The following is a 10,530-nucleotide window of genomic DNA, read 5'->3' on the forward strand; positions in this document are numbered from 1 at the left end:
CAGATCATAAACAAACGTAGTCCCTGCTACTTGGCTAAAGGCCACAAGTTTTAAAGTCCTCGTTTTTTTGACGTAGGTGGCGTTATTAGCGCCACCCGTACCATCCCCACCATACCTACCAAAATCATTTCTTCAAAGTAGATGTCTGCAACTAAAGACTCAAGATACAGGGTTCATATAATTAATATCGAACTTCACTTACAGGTAAGTTCGTTTGATATGTTAATTATATTCCCACCTTTTTCCTCGGATCATAAACAAACGTAGTTGTTCAAAGACCCTATTAGTTGCAGGCAAGAACATGTGCTTAAGTTTTTATAATTAAAATTCCTATATTTTAATATGCATAAATATATATTATTTTAATCAAAATAACAAAACATAACTTCTTACAACCTAGTTTTACATTATTCAACGACATAATTTTATTAACGTATATTTATAATTTAATATTTATATACTTAAATCACACATCAAGAATTATTTGTAACTGCGTTCGCAAATGTTGTCCTATCGTCTAAGAGAGGCTTATTATAGAAAAGAGAAAATACTTTAGACTTTTTAGTCCAACCCGCTGACTGTTTAATAATATTAATGTCAACCCCTTTACGATATGCAGCTGAGGTTGAGGCATGTCTCGTACTATGTGCGGTGAATTTTTTAGTATCAATCCCACTATTGTTCATTACTGTTTTAATCCAACGGCTCAAGGTTTGAGGCGAAGCTGGTTTATAGGGTTTTTTAAAAGTTAAAAAGAGTGTTGAATTATTCCCCCGATGTGATTGGGTTACTTCTAAATAATGTTTTAACAGAATACTAATGCATCTTTTGGGAGAAGTGTGTTTTTCTATATAAAAGATTGGTTGATATTCATTTCTATTCGTTGTTTTTATCCTATCCGGTACCTTTATTTCATATTTACCTTGAGTCATTTTTATATTATGGATATGAATAAGAGAAAGAGTTTGCACTCTATGACCTGTACTTAAGGCCAATAGTGTTACTAATTTAAAGGAAATGTCTTTTAGAGACACATTTTTATAAGGATAAAATGACTCAAGATAAGAGATTACAATTTCAGGATCCCAAGTATAAGAGTATTTGGGCTTTAACGGCCGTAAATTTAAAGCACCTTTGAAAAATCTCTTAATTCGATTATCTGCCGTCAAGTTAGGATGAACAATTAGGTTAATAGCTGCTCTAATATTATTTAAGGAACCATACCTTTTTCCTTCATCAAAGCATTTAGTAAAAAACTGCAACAATTCTAGTACGGAAGGACTATACATGCAAATATGAGCATCCCCGCAGAATTGCCACCATAACTTTATAGCAGAGTCGTATTGTTTAATGGTTGATTTGGTGATCGAAGATAAAATTATTTTTATGGCATCAGGGGGCACTCCTCTGCGGCGGTAGGCTTCTTGCATAACACCCCAACCACCAATGAAAGCTGCCTCCACAGTGGGTGAGGGGATCTATCAATAGAAAGGAGAAGATCTTCTTTAGGTTTAAGAATAAGCATTTCCGAGTCAAGCATTTCCTTGAATTTAGGGACCATGCTTGACTAGGCCAATAGGGTACCACAACAATGCCTCGAGCATTTTCAGTCGAAATCTTTCTCAGAATCTTTGGTATCAAATTAAAAGGTGGAAAGGCGTAGAAGAAGTAATCTCCCCAAAAGACTGTAAAGGCATCTACCAAAAATGCCTCTGGGTCCAAAACCAAGAGGCAAACTTGGAGCATTTATTGTTATTACGGCTAGCAAATAAATCTAAATCTGGTAATCCAAATTTATTTGAAATTTGCAAAAAGGCTTTTGGGCTAAGAGACCATTCTACCTCAGCTCGACCTACCCTTGACTGATAATCTGCCTCTTTGTTTTCTTGGGAACTGATATAGGAGGCAAATATTAAATATAATTATGTTGCGATGTTCACACCACTGCCAAATTTCTCTAGCAAGTTTATTTAATTTTTTGTATTGAATTCCTCCCATTCTATTTATGTAGGAAATTGCAGTGGTGTTATCTATTCGTAAAAGAATATTACAAAAAGAGAGATTTTTGGTAAAATATTGTAACCCGATAAAGGCGCTCATTAGTTCCAAGAAATTTATGCTTTCAAGTCTTTCCTTGGGGCTCCAAAAACCCCTTAAGCTTTCCTCTCTACAGAAAATGCCCCAGACGTCCAGGGTGGCATCTGAAAATATTTCTATTTTATACTCGAAGGTAGGAAAAGGACAAAAGGGATTTTTCAACTTTTCCATCCCCCATTTTGCTTCTGCATGCAATGGCAATGGGATTGTCATTTTTCGATCGTACTGCCCCCCATTGTTTTTTAGAGCTAAAAATGTTTCCCTTTCAAATTTTTTAGTGTATACTCTGCCATAAGGAATAGCCGGGCATATTGGTGCTAGAACACCACAAAGTTTAGCAAATTGTCTTATGCTGCACAGCTTTGTCAAAAGGAATTTTTGTTAAAGACTATAAATTTTTACAGTTTTTGTTAAAGGCTAAGCCCCATGTTGATTGAGTCAAAGTTAAAACCTAAGAATTTACAGTATTGACTTGGTTGCAAAAGACTTTTTTCAAAATTTATAAGAAAACCTAGTTCTGTAAGTAAATCACATGTAGCTTTTATATTTCTTTCACACTCTTCTATTGAGTTTCCAAGAAGAAAAAAGTCATCAAGATAATTTACTGACAAAAACCCTCGCTTTCTAAGATGAGTCACTACTGGTTTAAGCAGTTTTGTAAATACCCAGGGGGCTGAACACAAACCAAAGGGCATGCAGGTAAACTTGTCAACCTTTGATTCAAAATAGAATCTTAAAAATTTTTGATGACTCTTACTAATAGGTATCAGGAAATAGTGGACATATAACAATTTTTTGATATTAAATTTATTGCCAGCTTTCTATCCTCTAGCTTAAAATGTTCAGTTTTTACAAATGTATTTAGGTTTTTTAAATTAAGAATAAATCTATATGAACCGTCTGGTTTAGGGTGTAGAAAAATATTTGAGATAAACTGATTTGATAAGGGCGTGCACTGCTGCACTGCACCAATATTTAATAAGTGATCTATGGACAACTTCAGACCAGTTTTTTCTTTAAGAGACCAAGTCCTCTCTTTTGGAGGATATTTTTGGACCACTTTCGATAAAAAGGGGATCTTATACCCCTCCAACCAGGATAAAATATGTTTATCATTACAGTAAGGTGTCCATTTATTTTTAAACATGGCAAGTCGGCCAGCAAATTTTCTTACCATTGTTTTTTCCCGGTTCTCCTTCTGGCTCTGCTTTTTCTTTAGATCTGACCAGCGCTTGCTCCTCTGCTGTCTGTCTTTTGGTTGAGCATTTTGAGCATTTTTCCGCCAATGTTGTTACTTGCTCATCAGGCAGTCCCTTACAAAGAATATTGCCCCAGTGGTGTCCAATTGTGGGGAAAAATTCGTCGGTATTTGTAGGAGGAGATTCGCAATCCTGTCCCAAAATTTTTGAGACCAACGGATCCAAGTAAATTCCGCGGATTGGTTCAGTTTGACCTAGAAAAAGGAAATAACCTAAATTCTTTGATTTGCTTTGAGCTCAAGTCCAGATCCGCATTTTTTTAAAATAAACAAACATTTCGTTTTTCAAACATCTAGTTTGACAACTGACAGTTCTACCGTCAGTCGTCAGCGGTGACAGCTGTCTACCCCCCCCTTTTTTTTTCAGAATAATAACATAGTCGTAGTTGGGATTGTATCTACGACATACGTACTTATGTTGTTTGACAGTATTTCGTAGAATATAGAAAGGCGGATTTTTAACCTGGAACTTGGCTTCAACGGATACTTTTCGGACTATAATGTCAGCAAATACTATTTTTAGGGCTACGGTGCTCCTGTTCCTATACCAGGAACAATTTTTGACGAATGTCAAAATTATTTTTTACGTTTTAAAGCTACGGTGCTTAAAACGGCCTCTTCAAACTACGGTGAATGAAAAGGATTCTAGATCTAGCTAGAATAATATTGCCTGACAGGCAATAAGAATTTTCAGACTACTGTGTCAAGAAAATTCGTTTTTGAGCTACTGTGCTCAAAAACAATTCTTTAACCTACCACTTTCGTGCCCGCCGCCATCTTGACTCGTTGTTGTCTGTTCAAGAAACGAGAGATCGTCATTGTCGTCGGCCTCGAACCATCCTTGATCGATAGGGTCGGGGGCGAAAGATGTTGATGGCTGCGGGTCTTGTGGTAGTAACGGCGGCGGTGGTGGCGGAGGGGCCGTATACCACGCCGGTGTGTCGGGCACGACTTGGCCGCCATGTTTGACGCTACACGATGGCGTCCCCTTGTTCTTAACCTTCCTCAGCATCTTTAATCTATCTTTTAAGAGATAAATCTCTCTCTCAATGGCTTCCTCGTCCGAAGAATCTGATAAACTTGAAGAATCCGAATTTTTCCGCTTCATTATCACTTTCTAAATCACTTAAGCACGAAAACTTAGAACTTGTTGACGCGTCAACACAAGAAACAGGAATGATTTTGGTAGGTATGGTGGGGATGGTACGGGTGACGCTAATAACGCCACCTACGTCAAAAAAACGAGGACTTTAAAACTTGTGGCCTTTAGCCAAGTAGCAGGGACTACGTTTGTTTATGATCTGAGGAAAAAGGTGGGAATATAATAGGGATATTGTGGAGATACAAGTTCTTGCTATCACATAAAAAGTACTATTTTCACAATAAATCAAACAAAATATCCGTTTTCTTAATTTTTAATTTACTTTATATATTACAGATGTCTTCAAGAAATGAACAAATGAGACAGTTGAGTTTAAAGGGAAAGGTTATGCATAAATCTGGTATCGGTACTCTTGATGCCAAAATTTGTGATTATTCGGAAATGCAGGATAATAGCTTTATCGAACCTAATACACAAATTCTAAATTTGACCGTACAATCAGAAGAATTATCGAAGCCTAGCTCATCATATGAGGCTATGAGTGCAAAAACGGACTAGCCCCAATATTATTAAGTGCTAAAAAATAGGTTTAAAAAAAAATGAAAATGTAAGTGCGCAAAACCCTTTTAAAAGGACATTTCTGTAGATCCAATTAATTGAATGTTCTTGAGTGTTACTTATATTTGCGGAATTTATTTTAAATTTTTGGATATGGCTAATATTCGTTTTTTTTATGTGGGTTATTCCATTCTGCATTTAAAATAGATTGGGTTTTTTAAAGTGTTACTATAACTTAAGCTATTATAAGTATTACGTCAAAAACGGTATTACTCGTATTGTCACGAGAATAAATAAAAAAAATATTTTTTTTATTAGGTAGGTAGTTATTAAATACATAATTTGTAGGTTTCTTCTTCAGTTTCTAGAGTTTCTTCTTCCTCAATTGGGCCAACTACTTTACCTCCAGTTGCTTGAGCGGATGACCTCAGATTTTTATAAAAATCTTGGTATATAGAAGAGATGAATTCCATTAACTCAAGGAGATCTTTATTTTAGCTTCATTAATGACATTACCATTTGGGTATAAAAGGGGCAGATCCTTAATTTCCTTGGAAACAGATTTCCTTTTATTAAGACCTACTGTGTTAAAACAAACCTCTTCATTATTCGAGTATCCATTTCTATTATGGGAAAAAGATTTTTTTTAGCATGTCTTATGATTGTATGCCAGTCTTGAGGTATAAATATATGTGGATGGAATTTCTTTTTTTTTCTATGATTCCGAAATCTTGGTCGCATGGTAAATAGGAATGACCACTTGAATTTATGATCTATTTCTTCCATAGTAAATAATGGAGATGCAGTAATATAGTTAGATATCAATGACATTTTTATATTAAGATTCAGACCACCACATTGGTCAGAATACATTATAAGTCTCTTCGATGTAACAAAGATTTTATGTAATATAAAATACAAGATTCCACCTCTTGCGCCCCCTTTGAAGCAATACTTTCATCCCATACAAACATGAACGAACTATTGCTTCCCATTTCATGTATATTAAAGCAGTAAGTCCATAACTGCGTTTTATAGTAAAAAATGAGTGTGGTAAGTACAGGTGTAGGAAGAGTCTTCATTAGATCAAAACAGATGACCGCTGCGTTTCCACTTTTTGCCAGTTCAGTGTCTTTTCTTAGGGTGTCTCTAGCACATAAACTTTTGCACATAAACCACTTTGCTTCTTTAAACTTTTATTAATAGTAAAGTTCAACAACTGGTTTAGTGCTTCCATCTCGTAACGAAAAGGAATAGGTCGTGGTCTTTTGGTCCACTGTGCAATAAATAGATTTTTAATATTCTTCGGATAATATTCTACAATACAGCCGATTTTGAATTTTTGTGGGTTAGTCCGATATTGCACTCATAGCCTCATATAATAGTCTAGTACTTTTACCTTCTGAAAATGAAAATTTCTCGACTAATGGTTGTTATACTGAGCTTACGCCGGTACCTAATGTTATTATTGAGGATTTAACAGTAATAACAGAAAATCCATTAATAAAAGGTACAGAAGAAATGCTTGTAATGTATTCCTCTGATAAGTTAAACTCTAATCAGGAAAATGCATTTAGTGATTCAGGATCTAGTTTTCGACCATCAGGTAATAAAAAAAAGCAAATTTTTTATTAATATTAAAACAAGCTAATTAAATAAACCCTACTTTTAGATACTGACGGGCATTCGGATGCATCCTCAGATGACTTACCATTGGCAAGCCTAATCAACGGTAAACCACCGAATAAGTGTGAGCCTTTAAAGCCCGGTGCTAAAAGGGCGAAGAAAGGAGCCGCCGATCCACTTACATGGCAAGTAAACAAAACTAAGCATCAACGCATGAAGGGCGAAAAATACGTAACTTATAAAAAAGAAAGAGATGGTGGCAAGAGCAGAGTTGAACGGAAATCGCGACAGTTGGGAAAAAGATGTGAATCAAAAAATGTCAAAAATCTAAAACAAAAAGGCAGTGTCATTTAATAGGCGAAGAAGAAAGGCAGGTGCTATTTCGACGTTTTTGGGCCGACATGGACTGGAAACAACGTAAAACTTATATTAATGCAATAGTAACTCAATGTGAAACAAAGCAAAAAACTACTAAAAATAAAACTAGAAGGCAAACAACGTTCTTTTATCACTTGAAAGTTGAAGAAAAGTTGCTTCCAGTCTGCAATAAACTATTCTTGTCTACTTTAGGGCTGGGTGAGTGGAGCGTCATTAACTGGGTAAAAAATAGTAATGCTGGAATACCGAATATTACTGAAAAATATCCCAAGAAAATTAAACTGGCTAATGAGAAAAAACGTGAAGAAATCCGGAACTTCTTTGAAAAACTTCCTAAACTGCCCTCTCATTATTGTAGGGCTTCCATAAGCAAATTATACCTGGAGCCAATTTTTCGATCGTACTCTGAAGTTTACAAGAAAGAGGTTGAAAATCCTAGTGGCAAAGATGTTTTTGTGGCGGAAATGAAGAAACTAAACATTGATATCTTTCAGCCACGAAAAGATCAATGCGATCTTTGTTTTTCACACAATTTGGGTCATGTCGTTGACGATACCTATAATAAACACATAGAAGAAAAAAATGAGACAAGAAAAGAAAAGGAACAAGATAAAGAGGATGCTATTACTCAAAAGTCTGTTACTGTATTTACGGTTGATGTGCAAGCTGAACAGCTTGTGCCACAATTGCCGGCAAGTATGCTTTATTTTAAACAAAAGTTAGCATGTCACATTTTACAATTTATAACGTGGTCACAAAGGATGTAATTTGTTACATCTGGCATGAGGGCCAGGGTGGCATGGAAAGCAACTGTTTTGCTACATGCTTAATTGATTTTTTAGATAATGAATTATACAGGGTGTCTCACGACGAATAGACGCGATCGATATCTCGAAAACTAATCTTTCAAAAATTTTGAAAATTTGGCAACATAGCACAGTCGATGGGGGCCATAGAACTAAAATATTTTGACAGTTGTAACGGTTCCGAAGTAGGTGTCAACTTCGTTACTTTAAATGGAATACCCTGTATATTTTTACATTTTTGTATTCCACGTGAGATTCTAGATATATTTTGTGTATAATGTCCTATACCTAAGTGTAACCGTTTTTGACATATTTTTAATTTCATGTAAAAAATTATGTTTATATAGGGCTTATACATAATTACCGATTACTCCCTTTTAGTAGCCTTTATTTATTGGTTAGTTTTGGTTTTGTTTTAAAGGAAGGACCACTTTAAAAGACTATTTTAATATTTGGCTAAAAAAAAGATACAGGGGGGTCAAAAACTAGCATTAAAAATTAAAATGAAAAAATCATTTTAAATATATCTTATTAAATGAAAAATTCAAATTTTTTTAAATGGACCCCCTATTATTATTATATTTTCATAAAGATAATTAAAAATAAGGTTAACTTTCTATAAGGTTATCTAGTCCAAAAATGGATACTTTCCGAAATATTGGCAGTTTAAATTTGGCCTAGATTGTAGATTGAGAAGGGAGTCGTTTCGGCTGATCCGCCGCTCAGCACTGCTACCTGTGAGATATTTTGTGCATAACTCTACTTGTCTTAGTTTGTCTCAAAAAGTCTTAGACTTCTGCCGTACAAAGCTATATTTTTGGGAGGTAGTTGTCCCACTTCTTGAGGTGTTGGTTGTACCCCTTCCAGGTACTTAAGCCTCTTGCAGAGTTGGGTCGGGCATTCACAGAGCAGGTGTTCTGCTGTTTCTGTGGCATTGCTGCAGAATCTACATTGGTCGTCCTCTGTTATACCTATTGCCTTTAGGTGATATTTCACTGGGCAATGACCGGTTAGGAGTCCGACTGCTGTTCTGATGTCTGATCTGTTCATGTCTAGGAGCTGTTCAGCCCTTTTTCTAGAAGTGGTTATAAACTTTTTTGCCTGTCTTAGTCTAACTTACTAAAAGGGAGTAATCGGTAATTATGTTAGGGCTTATAAACATATTTTTTCACATGAAATTAAAAATATGTCAAAAATGGTTACACTTAGGTATAGGACATTATACATAAAATAGACCTAGAATTTTATGTGGAAGCCAAAAATGTAAAAATATATATGGTGTTCTATTTAAAATAACGAAGTTGACACCGACTTCCGGTATAACCGAAAACGTCACAACTGTTAAAATATTTTAGTTGTGTAGCCCCCATCGACTGTGCCATGTTGCCAAATTTTCAAAATTTTTGAAAAATTAGTTTCCCAGATATCGATCGCGTCTATTTGTCGTGAGACACCCTGTATAAGGAAGCAAAAAATAAACCTATAATATCTATTCTCTCAACATCTATTCCCCATCCAATTATGTGCAGATTATTGAAGATTCAAGACGACATTCAAAATCAGGACCATACAAAGTAAAATACGTTCATCATACATTTTTATTAAATTTCTCTGATCTAAAATATTTCAACTCGATACGTCCTGGGAAAAGAACTGATGACCCTTGTGTTACAGATATTAGAGCACTAAGATACACAAAGTCTGATGGCATTCAGTATAAGTTAGACTTTGAAGACAAGTGGATTCCACTTCCTTCACGAAAAATGCTGTTAAATGATAATAAAGCTCACAAGAATTAATATAATAATTCCCTGCCAATTTCTCGCGATAAGTATAATAACTTACAAACTCTTAAATCTGTAATTCATAGCGATTATCATTATTTTTATAATCCATTGAGTCACGAATAGTTTTTTTTACGTTATTTAGCAATAACTAAAGTTAGTTTGCTTTGGGCTAGTTTGCTTTAAGTTAAAAAAAGCTTATTTTTGTTGTATAATTTTTTTTTTGCAAGCAAAGCAAATTATTTTGCTTTTAAGAATATCAATCCCATTATTTAAATAATGTAGAATAATCAACGTTCAACCAAATAAAACAATATTTAAAAAGTGACACGCATCTCATTTAATCCATCAACATTTATTTTAAAATCCTTGTATCTCAACTTTATTTTAAATTATTTTCATTGTAAAAAAAAATATGCGGGTCTTATCATCTTAAGTACATTTCGTAAGTAACATTAAACTAATTGGCAAAATTTTAAATCAAACAAAAAATCGGTAAACATATGATAAGTTTTTCATTTTCTGAAAATTGTGGTTTTTTGAGATACAAGGTTTTAACATCTGGACGACGATATTTCGAATTCAAATATTAGTTTTGTTCTGTAGTGAATTTCAAATACAAATTTTGTATTGTTCAGACCTACTGTAAGACCCTAACTATTTGATAGTTAAAATTGGTATTCATAGCATCACTGTATGTTATTAAAAAAAAATTGAGTTTGCTTTCATAAATTTTCATTTTTATTCCTTCTGTATAATAAAAACTGATTCTAGGAGGAATTCAGGTTAAGTAAGAGTATTGACGCGACTTTTAAAATTGAATAGACGTTTAAATAAATATTTCTACTAGTCTTAAGTTATAGTGTTCAGTGTGTACGTGTAAAACAAATCGGTTAACTATTTTACTCTCACGAGATGTGT

General features: G+C 34.4%; 1 protein-coding gene across 2 annotated transcripts; it reads right to left on the reverse strand.

The window, feature by feature from the left end:
* Positions 1-232: 232 nt before the first annotated feature.
* LOC126749306 (uncharacterized) lies at positions 233-6,227 on the reverse strand. Of its 2 annotated transcripts, none has more exons than XM_050458988.1 (2): positions 3,272-5,121; positions 233-1,478 (listed from the first exon to the last, which is right to left on the reverse strand). In XM_050458988.1, the coding sequence occupies exons 1-2, from the start codon at positions 3,272-3,274 to the stop codon at positions 474-476; spliced, it is 1,008 nt and encodes a 335-aa protein (XP_050314945.1). In that variant the 5' UTR covers positions 3,275-5,121; the 3' UTR covers positions 233-473. The 2 variants fall into 2 exon arrangements, 1 of the variants encoding a protein (XP_050314945.1); XR_007665001.1 differs by lacking the exon at positions 233-1,478 and adding an exon at positions 1,853-2,201 and having other exon boundaries at positions 3,272-6,227.
* Between the last annotated feature and the right edge of the window lie 4,303 nt (positions 6,228-10,530).

This window comes from Anthonomus grandis, chromosome 24, assembly GCF_022605725.1.
Source record: "Anthonomus grandis grandis chromosome 24, icAntGran1.3, whole genome shotgun sequence".
NCBI classification, from domain to species: Eukaryota; Metazoa; Arthropoda; class Insecta; order Coleoptera; family Curculionidae; genus Anthonomus; species Anthonomus grandis.